This window comes from Haliotis cracherodii, unplaced genomic scaffold (assembly GCF_022045235.1).
Source record: "Haliotis cracherodii isolate W230 unplaced genomic scaffold, xgHalCrac1.p SCAF_16, whole genome shotgun sequence".
Taxonomy (NCBI): domain Eukaryota; kingdom Metazoa; phylum Mollusca; class Gastropoda; order Lepetellida; family Haliotidae; genus Haliotis; species Haliotis cracherodii.
The window spans coordinates 18,673,471-18,698,127 of record NW_027266271.1 but is presented as its reverse complement, the minus strand read 5'-3'; the positions used below and the strand labels follow the sequence as shown (position 1 = coordinate 18,698,127).

The 24,657-nt window shown below is 40.1% G+C and overlaps 1 protein-coding gene across 2 annotated transcripts in view; it reads left to right on the top strand.

Annotated features, from left to right (window-relative positions):
• The window catches only part of LOC139463910 (uncharacterized), a 32,140-nt gene extending 9,574 nt beyond the window's left edge, over positions 1-22,566 (top strand). The window contains exons 2-3 of one of the 2 annotated variants that reach the window (XM_071245330.1): positions 11,346-11,426; positions 15,360-22,566. In XM_071245330.1, coding sequence (XP_071101431.1) covers positions 15,375-19,817 — 4,443 coding nt within the window. In that variant the 5' untranslated portion in view covers positions 11,346-11,426; positions 15,360-15,374 and the 3' untranslated portion in view covers positions 19,818-22,566. The remainder of the gene's footprint in view (positions 1-11,345; positions 11,427-15,359) is intronic. The other variant, XM_071245331.1, reaches the window with a different exon arrangement.
• The last annotated feature ends 2,091 nt before the right edge of the window (positions 22,567-24,657 follow it).

Sequence of the window (24,657 nt, the reverse complement as noted above, 5' to 3'; positions counted from 1 at the left end):
GGGGTTGCAGGTTTGATTCACATCGTGGAATTTTCATGTGAAATGTGAAACCTCTGTCTTAGCAGGTCTCACTCACCTCTTACAAGGTTAAAAAGATATACAAGATACCCACAATGCTTCAGGCAAAAGCGGAAGTAGGATTATGAGAAAACAGGCTCCCGAGGGTTTGGTTCGAATTTGAAATGCAAACATGAGGGAGAGGGGCCTCTGTGTGTATATTTTTAACCAAACCTGAGGAGGGACAGTGTTTTATCTGTCTTAAAAGCCGGAGGAAAAATCAGAAACAACATTTATCAGCAATTTCATATTGGCGTACAGGCATTTGAAAAGGAAATTCCTCAGAGCATTGGGGTTTATCAGTTCCTCTTAAGTCTAGTGGCTCACTCACTAGGTTACATACACCACGGCTGCTATTTCGATCCCAGTGAAACATTATATGAGCTTATAAATCTGCATGTATGGATTTGATCACTAGACAACCAATGAAAACAAAATGTCAGCGAAATTTGTCATGTTTATCATATTATGTAATTAATGATTGATGGCAAAAAACATGAGTTACTTGAGATTTTCAGCACTTGAGATTTTCAGATATCCATGCACATGATTTTTTCTAGATGGTAAATGTCTAATAAGTCATCGCTTTAAAATCAGATATTTTCGTCCGAATATGTCAAGCTCGCCATTGTCTCCATGAGGCAAGGGAGCTAGCTGACTATAGAAAGTCCAGTTTTCAATCTTTCCAAGTTACGCTAGAATTATGGCGTTATATTTGGCTGGACTAATGAGTCTGACATCTGGTTTGTGTTTGTTTGTTTGTTTGTTTGTCGCCGCACTCAGCAATATTTCAGCAATATGACGGCGGTCTGTAAATAATTGAGTCTGGACCAGACTATCCAGTGATTGACATCATGAGACAACCAACAAACAGAATTACCGAAAACCAACCATAATGGTTGGACAATATGGATGCTTTGGACTCCCAAATGTGTTCGAGACAACCGAGAATTCGACACATCCAGTTTGACTGATCCGAGAATTAATGATGATAAATATGGAAGGAATTTGCAGGGAACAGAAAGTGAGTTCGAGACTACCTGGAATTTGACACATCCATGTTCGACACAACAAGGTTTTACTGTAACTCTTAATCATGTTAATTTCCACCAGTGGCATGACAATTGTGCCACTAAGTTCCAGCCATGTTCGGCAATGGTTGAAACTGGATTTTTACGTTAACTCCCTTGCCTTGGTAAGATGGCCCACCATAGGTCACCTATGATGAACTTTCAAATCAATCAATGACTTTGGTGGATTGAAATACTTTCTGAGCAACATGTCTGAATCTATTTCTCAAAGTTGAATCAAAATGGGCAGTTCCAAATGGAGAACAACAATGACAGTGCAGATGTTGTGGATATCTAACACCCAGTCGTTTCAGACTCGTCTTTCAGTTAATGACGTGAATGATGTCCAAGTTACCAGTTTTGCAATGAAGCCAAGGTGAAAAAACATGCACCTTTCATTTTCATTGGACGATCATTGTTTGCCAAATGTTTATCTGACAGAGATATCAGATGTCAAATCATAGCACAAGATGGGATTTTCATATAATGCAAGTGATGACAACCATATATCAACAATACGTCTCTGTGATATTCTTTAAGTGTTTAAGGAACATGTCTGAATAATTTTTTAATTTGAAGTTTACACGATATACAACATTTCCATTGAACGAGAGATCGGTAACGTGACCGTGAAATTGATGTTCATAAGTGTATGGATTTGATGTTCATACATTTTTCACGATAACATGTTCTTGATATGGCGTAAACACTGACGGACTACTTCAAAATTCCTGGGGAAGCCCCTGGGAATTCCCTCGCACGAATACATACAGAAGTGTTCTTTCTGATCATTTACACCCTTTAATCTAATCAGCGTTTCAGTATACATTGGGCAACGTCAAAGAGTTTGACTGGATGATCGTTTACGAATATCCTCGCTACAACCGAAACTTAGTGAACAAAACGAAGAAATGCACATCCACACTATTGAAGTGTCGACCCGATTCGTGTTTAGGCTGACAGTGACAGTCTACAGCAATCTATGAATTAACACATCTTTAATCGCCTTTCAATGTTCGACCAGTTGTTCAATGATGACTAGAACATGTAACCGCCACAGGTTCATTAACAACTTCCAAAATCTCTCCCGAAACAATAAACCGTGTCGGCCATTTTGACGTCTTGTACTTGATGTAAATGTATTATGACGCTGTTATTGTGACTGACTTACTGAGGTAGTTCTTATCAGACATTTCTAATCTTATGAGGATATTATTTGAATACATTTGTTGTAAAGAAACTACAAAAGTTGTTCCTGTAGAGCATGTTGAGCAAGTCACATACGTTCATGTCACCTCTCGTTTTGAAGAACTACTTTATCCTGCGATACAGCTGGTTGTTGTTTGGCTGTCAGTGTAAAGATGGAGTCTCGCGTACTAAATATTGCGTATCGATCTAGATCCTTTGAGGAACAAAATAGTGATACAACCATTTTAAGAATTGGCTTTCACTTTGTATGAGTTCATGGAGCATGAACCTTCATAGAGTGAGGGCCAAACTGTATGAACATCGGAGCTTAAATACCCTCTCTTAATGCTGAAATGTAATCCTGAGGGGTTTACGGATTGTACAGGTCCACAGCAACCTAAGCTTGTGGAAGAGGCGACCAAGTCTGCTGGTTGTTTGTGTGTCATTGTACACGGATGACATGGATAGTTGATCATAATGTCATCACTGGATTGTCTGATCCAGACACAGTTATTAACATTTTTCTGGAATATAAGCAAGCAACACTATCATTGTCTTTTAATTTCATAACCTGAGACTGGAACTAAATTCATCACCCGCCTTAGCTGTGCACCCAATATCACTGAAAAAACTACTAAATCCACCTGTCTTTTGCAAAAAATATCTTCTATTTCATTTATAAAATGTTCATGCAAAGAAAATCTGCATCTCCTCTCTAGACCTAAACAAAGCAATATTTGTATTCCATTGTGTATGTCAATGTTTATAACTTTTCATTTTAACGAGTCATGTTCATATTTTGTTCTCTGCTCCCTGTGGGTGTATATGAACAATACATTTTCGTCTTCTTCTTAACCCTGTCTGGCGCTCGGCATTAAAGGGCTAAAACAAGGACTGGTCGGCTCGGAGTCAGTATACTGTGTCTGAGTGGGGTATTCATGTTAAACTGCGGCATGGTATCTCAGTGGGCCAGCACTATAAATCGGCATCAGTCCGGACTAGTACAAGCAGCCACACACACACATGCATGCACATTGCTATATAAGTGCAATAATCTTAGACACGACGTTAAACCCCATTTCACCTCTTCTTCTTAACCAGACAAACAATGTATTCTAACAGCTTTCCACACACTTTATGTTAGCCAGTCAGATAACCTTAGATACAGTTTAACCTAGACAATCAGCAAAGGCTTATGTCTCATCAAGGATTTATCTGGACCTACTCGGGCCGCTATTCATGGTATTCGGCCCCAAATTATAAACGAGAATTAAAAATTTCCAAATTCATGTTAATATAGTTACAACTACTATAATGGCTTGGATGAAATGACTTCAATTTGACTGACAACAGCACCTGTATGTTCACAGTGGCTTTTATGGTTGAGTGTATATTATCATATCCTTCAAAAAATGGATGGGACAAGCAAATTTGAACAAGTGCTGTTCACAGGATACTGATAGTGTCCATTTTACGCCATGTGTTGGTCGACCTGGGAAGATCCAGGTATGAATATGTCTTCAGCAAACCGTGCTTGCCGTAAAAGGCGACTGTGTGTTGTAAGAGACGACTTACCCAATCGGGTGGTCAGACTCGCTGACATGGTTGATGCATGTCATCGTATCCCAATTGTGTGGATCAAGGCTCATGATGTCAATCACTGGATTGTCTGGACCCGACTCGATTATTTACAGAACGCTGTCATATACCTGGAATATTGCTGACCATATCATGCATATATTTGTCAGGGGCTTAGCCGGCACAGTCGTCTAAGTCGCAACAATTAGCTGTACAGAGTTAAATTCCTTAGGTGTTCCTGAAACCTGAATTGCGGGTTTGAATCCCAGACACGCCGTGGTTGTATTTCTGGGTTGTCAGCTCCATATCAGTGTTCATGGGTTTCATGAAACTGGTAAGTATCTAAAACTTTACTATCACATCAAACTGACATGCCTTAATTTGACTGAAATACTTGCCAGAGCTGGAAAACACTCACTCACTCACTCACTCACTCACTCACAACATGCTGAAGTAACAAGATCCTTTCACTGATTTCAATGGCCGCACTACTATATTTGGACGACAATTTCATAACCTGAATAAATACTTCTAAAAAGAAATTCTATTTAAGTTGAAGGTAATCTTAGATACCGGTAGGTTGAATTTCTAGGGTTAGATTTGAACATTTATTCCTCATGCTCAAGCTAATCACCCAATCAATTATCAGGTTACTATTCAAAATATCGAAGTGTTATTTTTCCGTCTGGAGATATGTGAGTATGACCACTGAGTACGATTCCTGGTGAAACCAGTATCGAATAACATAAGTGCAACTACATGTATGAGCAAGAAATAGAAACTCACATACCGGTATATAAAATATCAATGGTTACGAAAAAGTAAGTGGAGCTGTAGACAGTTAATGTTTTTATTGACAAATCCTTCTGGAGAGCTATCAATTCATAATCTTTGATAATTACTAAACCATTTTCTGAAGATTTCGTCAACCATACAGAGTTGATTGTTAACTCAATCCATGTGTTTATCTCACTGAAAGGACTGGCATGTCATCCCAGATACAAACAGACCTAGTAGAGCGTGATGGGCCCCAAAGAAATGTTCCTTTTGTAGGAGTGCTGTCATGTGTTAAGTATAGGAAAGGGAACACTTCTAGGACATTCCTGGTCCATGCTCAGGCTGGGGGTTGTCTTGTAGCCCCTACATTTTTCAAACTTTGTTTGTGTGTTGAAATCAGATCAGACATGGTACGTGTATCAAAGAAGATTTCAATTTAGTTTTTTGTTTTGTCTTCTGCGATTCCCTGATCGTAGTATAGTTTGCAGAAATGCCAGCTCGGTGCAGAAATGTACTTATCTTCCATAAAATCACATTTAGTGCAGAACTCGTGCAGAAATTTGCTTTTGTCTGCCAGAGAATTTGTCAAATACTCTGCAGAATTTTAATGTGTGAGTCAAAAGTTGGTCTTACATGTGTAAACGTATATTTATATTGTTTTGAGGTGAAGTCAGACAGGTGAAGATCTCTGAAATTCATGGAACTAAGCTTAAGAGTTTGCAGAATTGTGTGCAGAATGATCAAATTTTGGTTGCAGAATGTGCCAAAATTGACTGCATAACTTTGATATTTTTTTCTGGCAGCTGAATATAAGTGGACTATTCTGCTTTATTTCTGGCCTAGTAACATGGAAACCTTGGACATGAAGGTACCAATATAGTCGTTCCAGTTTGGAAGTTAATGAACATTCCATGGTCTCCTCAGCAAGAATGGGAAGAAAATGGTTCCAAATTCCTTTGATGTATGGGGAATGCTGTCATTCCAACTCCATTCCGAACGCAGAATGGTTAAGGTGTTTGTATACGAAATGGGACTAATTTCAGGTAAGTTCTTCAAAGCAAGGATGGTAGGAAGATGGTTCCCCATCTGTTAACAGCCCAAGAGTGGTGGAGCAGCTTCGTGGTTTAACATTTGTCAGTCAGTACGAACACTGGTTCGATTCCAATCATGGTCCTAAGTGTGAAGACTTTCTAGTGTATGCAACCATGATGCATCTTCCCAGCTGGAATTATGGAGTTATGTTTCGGCTGGACTAAGGAGTCAATGCATAATGCAATCATGTAAAGAAATCAACATCCTGTTCGTAACCTGCCATGCAGATTTTAGTCAATTTCAGGATTTTCAAAGCATGTGTACCATCGTCTTCATATCAACAGATATTTTCCAAATATTTTCATGTTTTTAATCAAGGTGCTCATGTGATTTGATGCACTTCGCGAAGACCTGTTCTATCACAATATAGATGTTGATATAGATGTTGATCAGATCGTCTTCACTGCTTGTTTGAAGCAATTGCAAGTGATATAAGATGTTGAATCTGATTGGTCACTGGTAGCTATGACATTTGAGTCTAGTTCGGCCAGTGTGGAAACTGGACTATTACAGTCATTTATTTCCCTTGCCTCTTTAAGATGCTATAATATGGCTGGAATATTGCCAACAGAGCCATTAAACTCATTTACTCACAGTTATCTAAGGTGCTGCAAATTGAGTTTCGTTCCAGAAACCTTTGATGGGGAGCATTGATCCCAGATTGTCCCAGATTGTTTCTCGGTTTGTCAGCACCATACCTATGCTGATGGTGTTCACCAAAGTCGCTTCAAGCATGCCTCCTTCAAGCAGCGTCATGCGACTGATTAGCTGTTGAAGCAGCACTACACAAAGCTCTCTTTTTAAGGTCCAAAATATGTTTGAGAAGTCCCCCAGGTATCCAGATCGGTGCTTGTCTGAGCTTCATATGGTACATTAAGCTGTCTCGTACCAGGGCATTGTGTAGTAGCCTGAGACAGCCATTGTAGTTGATCAGTGAGGCTGAACTGGGGAACTGTTGGAAAATTGCCTGTGATGACTTGCACAATGACGTTGGAGAACCTGTTGAATGCAGTGATGAGTTCACATAGACTGAGGCTCAATATGGACTTGGGCCAGACATCAACGTTACTCAAGCACGACTGAAAAGAATGTTGAGGTTCTATTATATACTGTGGAAGGAAGTAAGTTTCTTTTGGACGTGTACAAGGTTGTCTGGATTTGATTGTTGGGCAAAGTAAGCTGGTTGTGTAGGATCTGTTTGGGGTTTTTGAGAAGAATATTAAGAGTCTGCTTTTGTCAGAGATATCAGGTATGGTTTTGGCTAACTAACTGACTGTAATGAATTGAGTGATGAACTTAATCATTTTATTCATGTGGGGATTCAGGGTTAGAATTGGTGAGGCGACTAATGGATCAGGTGGTCTGGCCGGTGATTTGGTTGATGCATGTCATACCTTGATGGTGAGGATTGTTGCTTACAATATCAGTCACTGGATTGCCGGGTCCAGACTTGATAGATACTGTCTGTTGTCATCCTTGTCATATTCATGTTGCTGGAATATTGCTGTGTGAAGTGTTTAACAAACAAACAAACACACAAAGAAACACACACACAAATAAGACCCGTGAAGATCCGGGGTAGAATAGGTCTTCAGCAACCCATGCTTGCCAAAAATTGTGGTAAGAGGCGAGTAACGGGATCAGATGGTCAGGCCTGCTGACTTGGTTGATGCATGAGCATCAATCCCAATTGTGAGGATCGAAGCTCATGATATTAATCACTGGATTGTCCGGTCCAGACTTGATTATTTACAGACTGCTGTCATATGACTGGAATATTGCTGAGTGCGGTGTTAAACAACAAACCAACCCACACAATAATAATGTTTATATATACTACTCAAAAGAATTAATACACAACATCTCAAATATACCTTATTCACAGCCCAACTAACTGTGTTACAGCATCGTGATAATCATTAACTGGATTCTGGCATGTTCCCGGTTTCGAAACTTCGTCTTTGGTGGCGTAAAACTAACAGGAATCCAGATCTGTTTTCAAATATTTTGTGCACTTTTTGCTGTCAAATATGTGCAAATTCATCTTAAGGAAGACATAAATGGTCATGTATATTCATGTTTTGGGTCATTTTTTGTTACAATATAATCATGATAATATTCTAGCTATATTACGCTGGTCTGTAAATGATTGAGTCTGGATCAGATAAGCCAGTGATTGACATCAGTATTGATCTATGTAATTGGTATACAATGACATGGGGGCCGTCGGGTAGCCAAGTACTTAAAGCGTTCGCTCATCATGCCAAAACCCCGGGTTCAATTCGTGACATGGGTATGATAATGTGTGAAGCCCATTTCTGGTGTCCCCTGCCACGTGATATTGCTGGAATATTGCTAGAATATTGCTAAAAGCAGCATAAAACCAGACTCCCTAACACACTCACTCACTCACTCACTCTCTCTACAGTGACATGCATCAACCAAGTCTCTGATTCTGACCACCTGACCCTGCTTACCTTTTATGGCAAGCATGGGTTGTTGAAGATGTATCCTAAGCCAGATCTTCACTGGTGTATATTCATGGTAATTGTATTTATTTCATTTTAAAAACTAAAGACACCGGAACCCAGGAATGAGTATGTCACTCACAGATCGGTGACGTCATGACTGATATAGGATGAGATGGTAATGTGGCTGTTAACCTTCTGGTGCGTCACAGGCAGCTGGGGTTGCATACTCCCCAGGGAGATGAGAATGAAAATCGAGTGCTCACTGATCCATTGACCAGGGTAATAATATTGTAGCACTATGAGTACCCACTTGGTGAATGGAATCTGGCGCATTAGAAATGCAGATATTATCAGGGCTCCAAGCCTGAAAGGCAGAGAGCTGTATTGTCTACGTTCAATTTATTATTATTATTTATCATTTATGATTCCACCGATTTATGTACCAGAGATAGCAAAATAACCACTGGCTTGATTTTGTTGAAATTTTGTATGTGTATACGTAGACTGTAAAGTACTACATTCTGCCCAAAACACAAGGCCGTAGGCCCAATGACCAAGGGCAGATAACTTAAAAACAAGTGATTATTTTTATTATTATATAGATATTTTTTCAATATTTTCATCATGGTTTGGTGTAGTCTTTAAAAAAAAGGATTGTCATTAAACATTATTTTTTAAACTTGAACCCACAATCATAGCTTTCTGGCATGCCCAAGGGACATAACTCTGCACAGTGAATTGCAGCTCCTAAGATCACTTGGCGATCCGTGACCCCCTTATTTCCCGAAATAGTATACAGCTGGAATATTGCCAACCGTAACATTAACCTGCAAACAAAAAAAACTGTTGTCATTGTCACTGCAGGTTATCAGGATCTATTTGTACTGTAAAATGTCATGCATTTACAATCTGCTAGGAATACTTTCCGTGAGTGTCACCTCAGAAGTAATCATGTTTATGAAAAGGCCAAGGTATGATAAGGGTCCTTTTCTGGATAAAGCAAGAAAGAATGAAAACCTATGAGAATGTTATCAATTATGTTTATGTGAATCAGAATAAAAATTTGTTTCAACCACTAAATGCATGGGTAATCTGAAATGAGTGAAAAGGGAAGATATTCAATGTTTTCATGAAGTGTATTTTTCTTCTAGTATTGAAATGTGAGCACATCTTTGGCCCCAGCTGATTGTTTTAACAGTTCAAAATGTGCTGAAACATTTATCTGTTGGTCACAATCTCATGAAATTGGAATTTTTCTCTCAGTTTAGTCCTACAAATTTACAACAAACTACGATTATAACGATCTCAAAGGGACTACTAATTTTAGTTCCTTATAACTGTAGTTCATTACAAGCATATGTACAGCATATATATGTAACAAATGATCAGGACCAAACAATACATTAGTTACATCTGGCAGATCTTTATAAGCTTGTTCGTGATGAATGTAGTGTACTGTATTTGGTAATTTCAGAAGTAAAAATGGAAAAGACTAGTTGTCAGCCTTTTGAATATGTCTGATAACTTTCATACCAATATTTCAAAGTTTTCCACAACTGTTAAATTCAACTTGTTAAGTGGGCCAAATAGGGTCCTTATGAATATGTCTGATAACTTTCATACCAATATTTCAAAGTTTTCCACAACTGTTAAATTCAACTTGTTAAGTGGGCCAAATAGGGTCCTTATGAATATGTCTGATAACTTTCATACCAATATTTCAAAGTTTTCCACAACTGTTAAATTCAACTTGTTAAGTGGGCCAAATAGGGTCCTTATGAATATGTCTGATAACTTTCATACCAATATTTCAAAGTTTTCCACAACTGTTAAATTCAACTTGTTAAGTGGGCCAGAGCCCTATTGGGCCAGATAGGGCTCTTAGCCTATCTCTTACTTTCTTTTAAGAACTTTTCCCTTCAGGCTTGGTTGATCAAACTAGGCATAATGGACGTGATGGGCTAGTTTGATAGATCGTGGCTGGTCATTAAATTTGACCTGACCCATATTGTACATGTTGTGGAAGATAGCTTACAAGTGTCGCGATGTCGTGATACAGTTTCTGACTGTATCAGATCATACGACATTTATCAAGTCAATTGGGTCGATATGCAATCAGGTCAAGGTGACCCAATGAAGAAGAAGGGGTTGCGGAATCTTCAAAGATAAAGACACCATTGGATGACGTGCGTGCGTCCTAAGATGCCCCTGGAAACTATGATCATTGGTTCAAACCCCAAATTCAACCTGTGGTCTAGGTTTGTTAGTTTTGTTCCCTTTCTCACTGGTTTCAAGTCCAGCATCCCTTCATCGTTACCCTGTCAGGGTGGCAGGCTGTGAAGCAACTAGAATACTGTTGAAAGTGGCGTTATAACTCACTCACTGAGGAGTGAGTGAGTGAGTATGGTTTTACGCCGCTTTTAGCAATATTGCTTGTCATCATAACTCAACAGCTTGGAGTGATTTTAAATGTTTCAGCGACTGGTTTGTCTGATCCATATTTTTTTATTTACAAGCTGCCATGATATTGGCGGAATTATGCTGACCTCAGCATCAAGCAATACTTGCTCTTCCATTCTAATATGATTTGGGGGACCGCTTCAAAGTAAATCAGTTTGGTTGAAAATATATGAAAAAGTTTCTGTATCTGAAATTGACATAAGACTACAAATGGATTTTACAAACATTAACCAATTGAAATATGGTGTGATGATTTAATCAGTGTACATGCAACTGGAATTGTTAGTCTCTGTAAACACATATTACTAAAAGAAAAAATATTTTGTTCATACGACTATAGTCTCGCAACACACAGCCTCCAATTGTGGGTGCTCTTTTACTTGTTTATAATTTTGATAAGGAGCCCTAGTGAGAAAGGAGTACCTGTGGAAAATCTAGACTTGCTTCATTCAGGCTATAGCATTACAGTCAGGACTGGGCAGAAGGGATAAAAATATGGTTCAGGGTCTGCGGAAGAGTCCATCAAAGCAGCATTCAATACATTTTGACAGACTTCTAACCCCAAAGAAATGACAATCACACTTTTATTGTTATGATTCGTCACACAGACTATCAGTATATGTGAACTAAAGAAATTATTTTTCTTTTGTAGAATGAATCACCTTATATGTACAGAGAGTGACCATGCATGTCCTGAAGCTTCCCTGCTACAGCAGCCATTCGATGTATTAAGGTGAGGACGATGACCCCATTTGGAAGCAGCCAATAATCTGACCATTGTTTATGGATGATAGCTCACAGAATGAATGGATTTCAATACAGACAAGACAACCTGCTTCAGGCTGTATAAAAAAGACTGGTTTGTTTCCAGCCAATCAAATCTTTCAATGCTGAGCACGCTATGTACATAGGCCAACATACTACTACTACTATATAGGACTGGGGGCGGTCGGGTAGCCTAGTGGTTAAAGCATTCGCTCGTCACGCTGAAGACCCGGGTTCGATGCCCGACATGGGTACAATGTGTGAAGCCCATTTATGGTTTCCCCCACCGTGATATTGCTGGAATATTGCTTAAAGCGGCATAAAATCAAACTCACTCACAATATAGGACTGGGACGAGTCTAACGTTACCATCCCGGTTCCCAACCCCCAAGTACCCAACCCTACCCAGGTACACACAGTAGGTCTAAAGACTTTGATACAAACATCCGATTAGGAATTATTATACCAGAGCCCAGGCAAAAACTGTTTAGATAAATGTATAAAATGATCCAGTCATGCATACACTGAAGTTGACTGAAGCATTATCAGTATTCAGACTTAAAGGTCAGAAAGAATGGGTGCATAGTCAGAAAGCAATGCAAACAATAGTGACTTGCAGTATAACCATTGACTTTTATTGTCATTAAACAATATGTCACGTGACTAACCATGGGTCCGGGTAGCCCTGTGCGTACCCGGGTCCTTAGGATTCATCTGACCCAAGTACCTGAGTTACCCACCCAGTCCTACTGCTTTCATAACATCCTGTTTGTTTTCAAACATTAAATTTGAAAGTTTAAATGTTTAACATGTTTAAAGTTTGAATAAGTCTGTAAAGTTTTACTCTTATGCTAAATGAGACTGACTATGTGGTTCTCTGAGGGCGGGGATTTGTATTTACAATTGTTCCAGGAAATGATCGAAAAATGTAATTTGGCTTCAGGTCTTATTAATAAAACTGTTAAAGGTATATCTGGACTTTTTGCTTTTCCTGGAGAATAATGTTTCCTTCTCCCCCCCCCCCCCCCATTGTTCTAATAATTGTATGTATTGAAACAGTAACGAGTATAATCTTGAGCCTTAGAAATTTGTTTCATCTAAACCTTATTCCACTTGTCCTCCAAGTTTGTAGCTAGTTGAGAATCTGCTTCAGGAGACAATGTTTTGTTTTTTGTTTAATGCCACACTCAGCAATATTCCAGCTGTATTTCGTTAGTCTGTAAATAATCAAGCCTGGACCAGACAATCCAGTGATTGACAATGAGCATCAATCCACACCATCAACCAAGTCAGCGAGCCTGACCACCCGATTCCATTTGTTGCCTCTTAAGACAAGCATAGTCACTTTTTACGACAAGCATGGGTTGCTGAAGACCTTTTCTACCCCGGATCTTCACAAGTCCAGTTTTATTCAGTTTCAATTTGTAGTAAAACTGAAGCATTGAGAACTGGTTCAGAATAATAACCTTCAAATCCTACTAGTTAACGAGGACTACAAAAATTGGATATTTACTTGTCCAAATCTCAAGCTAACAGACCAGCGTGAATGTTTAAGGCTGGTTAACAACCCCCCCAAAAATAGGCCTTGATTGATGTTTTAACTGGAAAACATAGGTGGATAAAATTCCCAAAGACAACAACTTTCATGTATTCAGAATTCAGACAGGAAAGATTATTTGTTCCAAGGAACAATGATGGATTACATTTATCTACAATACATTGCATCAGTCATATAATGCGATCATGATGACAGTAATGGTTTATGTTTCAAACTAATATTTATGCTCATAACCTCGTCGAATTGTTAACTTGCCTGGAAAAAAGTGATGTGTTTTTTGTTAACTTGAATCTATGTCCCAATGACCTTTTGTCATTTGCATTGTCTGCCATTAGAATCTAATTTTTTATTTATTTTATTTTATCTTTTATTTATTTCCCATGACCTCATAAATGTTTTATGAGGTGGAAGGAAACTAAAAAAGCAAGATAAAAGTAATGTTTCCTTCCAGTGTTGAAATTTGATCATGAAAATGGATTGCTTGACATAACACGTACATTAAAAGTTAACATGGTTTAAACAGTAGGGAATCCCTTGATTCAAATACTGCAAACCTTTAACATTGTGAAGAATACAGGGACATGCCACAAACACCTGCAAAGGCAAGTCAAATGTTCACCAGGAATAAAAAGTTGTACATTTGAACATTATTTAGGGAGTTGTCATATTCATTATAGAGGGTGTGTCATGGAAAACATCATTTTCCTGAGGCAAGAGAGTTAACTGACTTAAAAGTCCAGTTTCCACACTTGGCGAACTAGGCTTGAATTCCTGGGCTCGATCATAGCGCCTCTCAGTGGCTATAAAGTGTTATGTCCCTTCTCTGCCTCTCCTAAGGACCAATCAGATTCCACTACTTGCATTTGCTTTAAACAAAATGGCGGCGCCCAGCCAAGACCATCTGATCGATAGTCAAGATCTATTTTGTGATAAAACGAGTCTTATATTGTGCAGTGCATCAAATCACATGAGCACCTTCATTAAAAACATGTAAAGATTTAGAAATATCTGTTGACAACGATCTAGCAGTGCACATGCTTTGCAAATCCTACTATCAACCGAAATCTGCATGACAGTAAAGGAACCGGATTTTGATTTTGTTGCGCGATTTTGATTGGACAATGCATAGACTCGTTAGTCCAGCCAAAATGGAACTCCATAATACCAGCCTAGTTCGGCAAGGGTGGAAACTGGACTTTTAAGTCAGTTAACTCCCTTGACTCAGGAAGATGGGAAAACATATATTTGGGAGTTACAAGAATGTTACAGAAAAATAAAATGGGGGAGCAGCCAACCATGATATAGTTACGAGAAGACTTTTGTCCTTAAGGCATGTGACCCTTGAAGATCCGGGGTAGATTAGGTCTTCAGCAACCTATGCTTGCCGTAAAAGGTGACTATGCTTGTCGTAAGAAGCGACTAACAGGATTGGGTGGTCAGGCTCACTGACTTGGTTGATGCATGTCATCGATCCCAATTGCGTGGAACAAGGCTCATGATATCAATCACTGGATTGTCTGGCCCAGCCTCGATTACTTACAAACCGCCGTCATATAGCTGGAATATTGCTAAGTGCGGCATAAAACAACAAACCAACCAACCATTCAGGCATGTGACTTTCTGTTTCAAAATTTGGCATTTGTTTTTCAAAACAAGAAGGGCTAATAAGTTGTTTATAAGGTGGCTAAAGATGAATAGGCTTGTGGTAGGAGGCAACTAACCAGATCGGGTGGTCAGGCTCGCTCACTTGGTTGCTGCATGTCATCGTATCTCAATTGTGTGGATTGATGCGCATGATGTCAATCACTGGATTGTCTGGCCCAGACTCAGATATATATGTATACAGACCGCTATCATATAGCTGGATGATTGCTGAGAAACAAACAAATTATAGGGTAGCTTCAGACACAGGACTTTGTTCTACTGCATTTGACAACATCGGGGATCAAAGATGAATATAGATAAATATTGGTGAGGTCACCTGTTGCCCGTCTCAGTAGCGTCAGTGTGATAAATGATGCATATTTCTGGTGGAAAATATTCAGGAAAAGATGATGATGAAGCTGCTTCTGTTTTTGCATGTAACGCGAGTTCTGGTTCAAGTTCCAGCCAGACTTGTATCATGTCATGGGACACGTATAAAAGACTCATGACAGATAAGCATGCACTAGACCTAGAGAAAATAACAATTATCAATTCCACAGTTTGGTAATTTATTCAATTATACTCTCCAAGATCATACCAAAATATAAAAATTATGCAAGTAACATCTTTAATTTGACTTGTTATCCTGGCTACAACTTTTAGGAGTGCTATTTCTCATCTAAACCTTTCTCTTTTCAGTACCTGAAGCAAAGAATGGGACAGAACGCCTCTATGGAAGGAAATCCATTAATGAGTGCAACTACAAGAGACGAACAAGGAGCCCTGGGAAGCATTGGGGAGGACAATACAAGTGAAAAGGAAAGTAAGATTGAAGAAGAAGGCCAAGATTCATCAACAGATTCTGACATGAAGACCAATTCAGTTCGGGCTGCTATTGACTCTTTGATAGAGTCGTGCCTTGGAGTTAAATCCGATGAGTCGGAGGCGGAGGACTCAAAAAAGGATTCTGAGGAAGCTAAAGCTAAAGCCAGTCCACCGCAGGCAGCGGCACGAGAAGGGGGAAGCCAGCCAGTAGATGTTGTGTTCAGTTTTATGAAGGATCGTATTGTCGATATGATCAAGAGTGACACCACAGAGGAAGTGACCAATCGGATACCCAGTGTTGACTTGGCCATCAGCTGCAAACATGAGTCCAAACCTCTGACCAGTGAGAAGAGCCAGACCTGTACTAGACCAAGCTTGTATGAGTCTCTTAAGAGGGATGACAATCTTCCTAAAAACACAGTGAGACTGCAGACTTTGATAGACAAAGTGTTAGATAATTCATTAGGCGAGGATATGCATACTTCTCTCCCAGATGTAAGCCACAAAGGTCAAGTTTCCATGAAATCCCTTGCTCAGAGTACTGCTACAACTGAGTCAACCACTACAGTGTCAACTCCATCCTCCACAAGCTCGGACACATCTGTTGTTGCCAGTGTTAAGGAAAAGAAAAGAAGTCCGGAAATGGAGAATTTGCAGAACAATATGGTTTGTCTTATGGATCATATTGAAAGAGTTCTGGAAAAGAGCTTTGTCAACGAAGAAATATCCACTTCCAATCCCGAACCAGTTCATACTATAAGTGTTCCTAAGGAAACCACAAATGCAGGTAGTGGTTCAATAACTCAAGGCAAGCCTGTCACTAGTGCCTCTGCTAATGCTGGGTTAGATGGTACTATTAGTGTGCAGGATATTGTTGACCGAGTTATCAGTCAAACTGAAGTGATAAGCAAACTGTTGTCTCCAGGCAGTTCCGATGAAGCATTGACAGAGAACCATGGTACTCATAGTGACGGTAAGAAAGGCTATACCCATGAGCATGCTCGGGACAGTGAACGTCTTCAGCATCGGTCGCCTGTGCCTGGTGCTAGCAAATCCCCTTCTAGGTATTCGGATGCAGGCTCCAGCACTCATACTGATGGACATTCTGAAACACATAGAAACTGGTCTCAGAAACCTCCACCAGACGGTTACCATGGGCTTCACTCAAAACATATGCCTGTGGATAAGGTGAAGGACCCCAAGCAGTATGACCCTTCTGGATACTCTGTTAGTAAATATGCGTCAATGGCAAAGCAAAATGAAGCAATGATGGCTCGTTTCAACCCAAGAGCTTTAGCTCCATACCTAAATGGTGCGATCCCTCGTCAAGGGATGCTACCAAAGGCTCAGATGTACATGTTGCGTGGACACCCTATGTACATGCCACCAAGGGCTTTTCCTCCTCCTCTGATGAGGGCTGATGGTGTGCTAGCTTCAGAGAATGATGCATCCTCCTTCTCTCATATGCCCAGTAAAAACTGTAGGTGTCTTAGTTGCCGAACGTTTTTCCAGTATGGAGAAAAGTCGACGAAACAAAGCAAGCCATCACCTAACAGTGCATCCCCAATGATGAATATGCCTATGTCACAGGCCGAACCTTCTTTCTATCAGAATCACCTCCAAGTGCCAGTTCAGTCTCCCCACAGTCAAGGTATGATAGTAAAGCAAGACATGGCAAGGTTGCAAGCAACATCCCCAAGCAAATTTCCCAACACAACTGCTGTTCACATGGCAAATATGATTCAGTATCCAGTTCAGCCTATTAAACCCTTGCCATATCCTGCCACTCTAAGTCATGGAGTACAAATGGTTGGTGATGCTTATAATCCAGATATGGCCAAGTCTGATAGAAGACAAGACAGAGGCAGCTCTCATGCAAGGCAAGACATGTATCATCACAACGAAGGAAGCCCATATTCTTGCAAAGATTTCCCACGAAATGCTGATAATGCTCCACAGCCAGGTAGGCATGGCCAGCCTCCAGTTGCCAGTATTGGAAGTAGGCAGGATGTCGTGCATGCCCCCAAACCACATGTCTCCCTTCCACATCCTGGCAGAGGGGAGAGGTATGCCTCGCCTCAAGCACCAGTACTTGATCTCACAGTAAAAATACCAGAGAGTGTTCCTATTGCTCAACCGGGACCAGATTTAATGGATAATGATCAGCCCCTTGATTTATCAAAAAAGCCTTCCAATCCTGCAAGTGTGCCTAGAGATGTTGGACATAGAGAAGGTGGTGGTATTGTCCACGGTCAAGTAGACTACAGTGGACGAGGTAACCACCACCTGCAGCATCTGGAGAGCAGTGTAGACAAGCTCTTCCAGCAGGCCCATTGTGGCTACCCGCGGAAAGACATGATGCCATTTGACAGAGGAGGTGGTGAAAACCCTGGCAATGCGATCATGGCACCAACGATAGTGTCAGGTATGATGATGTCACCCGGTGGGCACAGACCTCAACTTCATCCTATTCCAGCACCAACATTCTCGACGACTCCTTCTACAATGTCAGCCCTTTCACCTGTCAGACCAGCAAATCAGGTTACCATTTCTCATGCTCAAGGTCAAGCTACATACCCTTCAATAACTCAGGAAAAGTTATCACCTAAAACCTCAACGTCAGTAACGTATCTGTCTCAGACTTCTACTCATCAGCTCAGGGAATCGCCCCAACCTCTAGCATCTCCACAAGGATCAGAAAAAGGGGACCTATCTCAGAGGAAAGGCAGCGTATCCAGGCATGAACCCATCCAAAGTATCATTGGAAACCATCCTCCAAATGATATCCTGTACCTCATTTGTCGACTTTGTCGGCAAACCTACGGCAGTCCATATGGATTTCGGAAACACTTCAGAAATCAACATGGGTTTGAGCCAAGAGCCGAACATACAATTGTCCAAACAATCTCAGCAACTAAATCAGCACTGCAGAGTCCTTATATGTTAAACCCACAAGATCATCAAGGAGAGCCCTTGATCCCTACTGGACGAAGTTCAGCTCCACCTGAAAGAGAAGCTGTTTCAACCCCAGGTTCTGACTTTTACAGAGGCAAGAAGGAGAGCTTGTCTCCATTGGATCCAAGGGGTGTCTCCCCAAGTCAACAGACCCAGCAGGATTGGAACAATAGCAAAGCCAGGGCATACAGGCGTGCCAGTGATGGTCGCCCGAAGAGTTCACTTCGGGATGACTGTGAGGATACAAAGTATCTTCAGTGTCAGCAGTGTAATCAAACATTTCAGCTCAATGACTTTGGCTCATACAAGCGCCACTGTCGTCAGCACAACCAGGCTAGACCGCCAGGACCCTTCATTGGTCCTGAAAGTCACCTTGGTGACTCTCCCTCTGGACTAGAACAGAACGACAAGCATCTTGGAAGAACAGGATTGTGCAGGTTTTGTGGTTGTCAGTTCTCTGTGTTAGCCCTTGAGGAACATGTCAAGTCAGTTCATTTTAAAGAAATGTGTTCAGATGGACAGCCTCCCCAAGCCAAGAAGCCTCACTCAAGCAGTATTTCAAATCCTACCTCTCCAGAAGGTCACACTCAATTCATAGATTCTGGTGTTGGTAAATCTATCCCTGAGTTTCACAAATTCCTCTCGGAACCTGTTCCCAACCCAAATCTAGAGGTACAACGCTTACCAGCTGATCAAATTACTGTTAGTGCTAGTCCTGATAGCAGTAGTGACAAGCCGTCTCAGTCAGACTACACTCACCCCACATCTACCACCACTTCTCAGGCTTCCTGTCCTCATGACTCTAACACTGGTGTAGATAGGCCCAAGCAGGACCAGGCTAGCAATGATAAAAATAATGATTCAAACTGTGTTGATTCCAAAGCTAGGGAGGTGATGTATCTCCATGTGGAAGACGATAAAGATTCTGGTTTTTCAGGAGAAAGGTGTTCATCATCCGAGTCAAGGTCGCTTTCGATAGAAAGCACCCAAGATGGAGGACCTTTGGCATCACCTGCAGAAGGTGATGACCCGCAAGCCAATTTTTACAGACATAAAAAATTTGGAAGTCATCGCAAGAGAAAAGAATCTTGCGAAAACCCAGAGTCAGAGTCCAAAGTTCCAAAGCTGGACCAATCTTCTGGTGCTAATTCAAAGGAAAAAGGTCCTTGTGCTCAATCTAGTGGTAAGGAGGAGAAGCCAGATACTCCTTTGTCAACAGACGATAGTGGCAAACGACCGGACAAGGAGGTTGTGTCAGAAACTCCCAAGAAGACAGGAGTGAAGCAGGAGGCTCGTCACCAGTTGCCTTTTGTCTGGGATAGGGTGACTCGTATCCAGGCAGGGAAAAACATAAAGCCACCGGATTATATGACATAGGGTTCCTTGTGGGACTAGGTCTTTGTGTAATGTGCAATTTGCATGTGTGAGTGATGGGAGAAAGACTAGAATGGTTTACATAGTGATTGTCAGACACATTAGCTTGTACTGTGATTAAGTAGCACATCAGGTCTGAACGAGGTCAGATCTAGCATCTGATACAGATATCAAATATCAAATCAGGTCATTTTGTGTGGCAATATGTCTTATTAAGGCCAGGAACTGTCAATATTTGAAAATGGCACATTCATGAAATTTCACATACTTTGCGTTTGATTCTGCAAATCTTCCAGTAACCAAGGTAATAGAATTCCACAGGTGGTGATTAACTTGATAATGTTGACACTCGGTTTTGGAGAAGTGTCTGCCTTACAATGACACCCTGTTATTCTGGACACATCCCTGTCCTAGTGAATCTTTCAGACCAACAAATGTCCAAATCAACGAATATTTGATACAGACTAATGTTGTGTTGTTTATATTATACTGAGAGAGAGTTTCCCAACAAGGTGGTTGGAATGTGAGGTGTCCAGACTACAAGGGTTTCATTGTATCCTTCCTCCGATGAACTTACCCCTATCATGCCTATGAGGTTATAATATTGCCTAATTATGTAATGTAATACATATGTCTCTATCAATGATGTAAAATCCAGCCTACTCACTCACTATATCAAAGTATGACAGTAAGATAGAATGTTTTAACACAGGTAAGATGGAAAAAATAACAACCTTTGACTAAAATATCCTTTTGTGAGACAAATAGTTCCTCCTCTTTGATGCGGCTAGGTTGTATTAAGTGTCTGCCTTCTGACCAAGAAATATTGGCTAGAATACAGCATATTGGATACCTTTAGTCATAGGCATGATAGGTAAGTGCTTGAGGTCCTTCCTCAGTAATGGTTTCTAAGTTTTTAGATGCTTTTTGGGTCGGCCTTGCTAAAATAATATGGGGTTTGTGGGTTTGCCCCTACACAACGACTTGAAACAAATGCTATCACAATTAAATGTCATAGACATATTTTAAAAATAGTCTGTCAAATGCTGCTATATTAGTTGCATCAACAAACAGGATGTGTATCCGGTATTCTGTAGCTGTACCAGAATGTTATGAGTAGTTTACAAGTAAAATGTTTTTGTTGCATAAATCTTGAACATTCATCTAGCTATTAACGTAACACTGATACAGTGACATTGATGAAACAGTCGCCTCTCTGTGAGCGCAGGGCTACATGCTTGTGCCAAGATTTCATAGGAAACTGTAAGTGGAATTCTTTGAGCTCCGATACTTATTCTCTTTACTTGTGTATCCAAAAGAACACATTATTCAAACATGTTTGAAGTTAATATTGTGAAGTTCTTTTTAATTCTTGTTCAAATTGGTTCTCATGCTTAGCAATAGTAAACATCTTGACATGAAGGCTGTAGTAGTTTCTCTTACAGGCTTGAGAAATTATTCCCTATGACCTACAGAGTACTCTTTTGAAACTTTTAATGGAAAAATAGAGGCAATCATTGTCTGATAATAACTGTCCAAAAGTCATTGCCTTAGAATTATTTTTTGTAGAATATAAGTAAAACTAGTCTGTCTTATCTACAATATTAGTCATCCTGTCATGGTTTAGACGGCCATTTTCAATTTGTTGTAAAACGCCTTTCTTCCATCACTCCTTACTTTACATCGTAGAGTAACAATACTGTGCTGTTTAAATGCTTTCGTGTCTTGTGACTGTTTTCTTGATGATTAAGGCCTCGTGGCTACATAGCATTTCTGTCTTCAAATAGCAATGCCTATTAAGCAAAGGGAGGTAACTCTAATGATTTTCCCCCCTGGATGGGAGAATGTCCCACAACCAGAATGGGGAAGGGTGTCCTGAGCCAGGAGAGTGCTGACAAGCCCAGTTGTGATACTCATGTGTTTTTCAGTATCAGAACCAAACATATATGAAATAAGTGTTGTCAAAGTGTAGAGTTTATCCATGTAAAGCAGCATGTAGGATGGTAATGGTATGGGTGATGCCTAACTTAAGGATCTCTGTTACTTTAATTTACTGATATTCCTGATAATTTACCCTAATGCACTAATAATGTGTACATGTTATTAAAGTAATGTTTTTTTAATGTGTTTTTTTTTAAACTGTTTTCTTGTACATAAATTAGGAAAATGGTAACTTAATTTAAATGGAAAAACTCTATTTCATATATATTTTGGAACAAAATGGAGGGATGCAGGAATATTGCAAGACATTTTCTACTTTGGTGACTTTGGGAAATTCCAGAAAAAGAAAGAGAAAAATAATTTTACTTGATTTTGAACTGATCAATCAATTGTCCATGTAAACTTCTTTGTTTGTTTTTTATATTGGCAAATTTAAAATTGTCTCCTCACTGAAAAGTAGCACACATCCAGTGTAGCAAGAAAGGCTTAAATATAATCTCAGATAAAAATCCCAGTTTGATTATGACCAGTGACAGTAATTAACTCATTTGTAGAAGTGAGGTATTTATGTTCTGTAGATTCAAATTTCAAACTACCAGTCCGATTAAGTTCACATACTTAAGGTATATATATTATCATGCATGATTATTATGCCAAGTGTGCAAAGTGACCCTGTAGTCCAAAGAGTTTTGACCTGTAGCCAAGCCGGGCGGTAGGGTAGCCTTGTGGTTAGAGCGTTCGCTCGTCATGCCAAAGACCCGGGTTTGATTCCTGACATGGGTATTATGTGTGAAGCCCTTTTCAGGTGTCCCCCGCCGTGATGTTGCTGGAATATTGCTAAAAGCAATCGGTGTAGGATGGTTTGTTTGTCATTGTGGTTACATTTGCATCCTGCATCTCTGCCCTTCATCCCTCGTGGAGCTGATACAGTGTAATACAACTGAAATACTGTTGAAAGCAGTGTTATACCTATCTCACTCACCTACATACAGAAAAGGTAGAACATACAGCCATCAAATACCACAGCAACAATCTCACCTAAAGGGAAGTAATCGTTAAGAGTTATCTCCCTTTGTACAATTCCTTTTAGACTAATGCTTTGAGAAATTGATATTGAATTGCAAAATTTACCCAAAGAGTTATTTTTGAATGGTTATGCCTATTTTGGATTAGTGTGAAGTATCCTTTTTAAAGATAAACACAGTGCTATCAAAGTATGTCATGTTAATATCTTGTTTGAATTTGAAAGTGTTTAGTATGTATTATATGATCATTATATGGTATTGATCTTATAGATCAGAACTTATCTGACAGACAAATTGTCTTTAAAAGAGAAAAATTAGTGACAGAATTTTTCTTGTGCATTTCACTTTGTTCAGACAGGGCTGGAAGAGTCCAAATAAGGGGAGTTTAATTCACATTTCATTGTTTTTTCTAAAAAGTCAAGACTCCCTTTGTATGAATGGACCGGTGTTGTCTAGTATCTGGCCTTGATTTTGTATGCAGGACTTGCCCATTGTAAATGTAGATCACAGGAAAAACATTGTTGTAGACTGTAGACTATTGTAGTGCATCATCCAAGATGATATTGTTGTGTTTTCATCACTGCCTTGTTTCAAGTTGTTATTGTATCAACTTACAATGGGAAAAAAATGTATTTGAAGAGTTTACAAGTCTTGCCTTGTTGATTGTTTCTTTTATGATTTACTATTATAATATGGTGGCACAGGTCCTGGTTGTTTGTTTGTTTGGTTGGTTGTTTAACGCCGCACTCATCAATATTCCAGCTATATGACGGTGGTCTGTAAATAATCGAGTCTGGACCAGACAGTCCAATGATTAATATTATGAGCATTGATCCACGCAATTGGGATCAATGACATGCATCAACAAAGTCAGTGAGCCTGACCACCCGATCCCGTTAGTCGCCTCTTACGACAAGCATAGTCGCCTTTTACGGCAAGCATGGGTTGCTGAAGACCTATTCTACCCTGGATCTTCACAGGTTCTGTGTACAGGCACAGGCACACAACTTTGCTCATGGAGAGTCCATGGATGGGTGATTTGGAGCTTGACTCCTGAGAGCTTCTTGTCTCTTATCCTGTCCCACACTGAAGCACATGTAGCACATGTGATGTCTTCTTGGGCATGTAACTTTGTTCAAAATATGCCTCTGTTCACCATGCAGTGAATGGGTACCCAGTAGGATGAGATGGTGACTGTTAACATTCTAGCACCTCACTGGCAGCATGGGTTGTGTACTTCTCAGGGAGCTGAGAATGAAAACTCGAGTGCACACTAATCCGTTACTCCAGACTCGATTATTTACAGACCATGGTCATATTTCTGGAATGATGTGCTTCATTACACAACCAAAAGACATACATGGAGTATTAAAGGGCAAAGTTAGGGCTCAAGACGATCTATTTGAGTCCACCTGTGCTATGGATTTGAGCTGCTTGCTGAACATTGAAAAAACGACATATTTATTTTTTGAGAAACTACAGCACTTAAAAATTGGTTTCTCAAACTAAAAGTAATAACAATGAAATATATGCTCTCAAAGTCAGGGGACGTGCGTGGCCTGGTGGTTAAAGTGTTCGCAAGACACGCCAAGGTCCCGGTTCGATTCCCCACATGGGTATAATGTGTGGATCTAATTGCTAGGGTCATGTGTCGTGATATTGCTGAAATATTCCTAAGAGCGGTGTATAAACAGCCGGAAGACAACCAATGCCGTTTAATGTATACTGTCAGAACTGTCTACCCCTTTATCTACCGGTACAAGGCCCGTGAGGATCCTAGGTGGAATAAGTCTTCAGCAACCCATACTTGCCGTAAAAGGCGACTATGCTTGTCGTAAGAGGCGACTAACGGGATCGGGTGGTCAGGCTCGCTGACT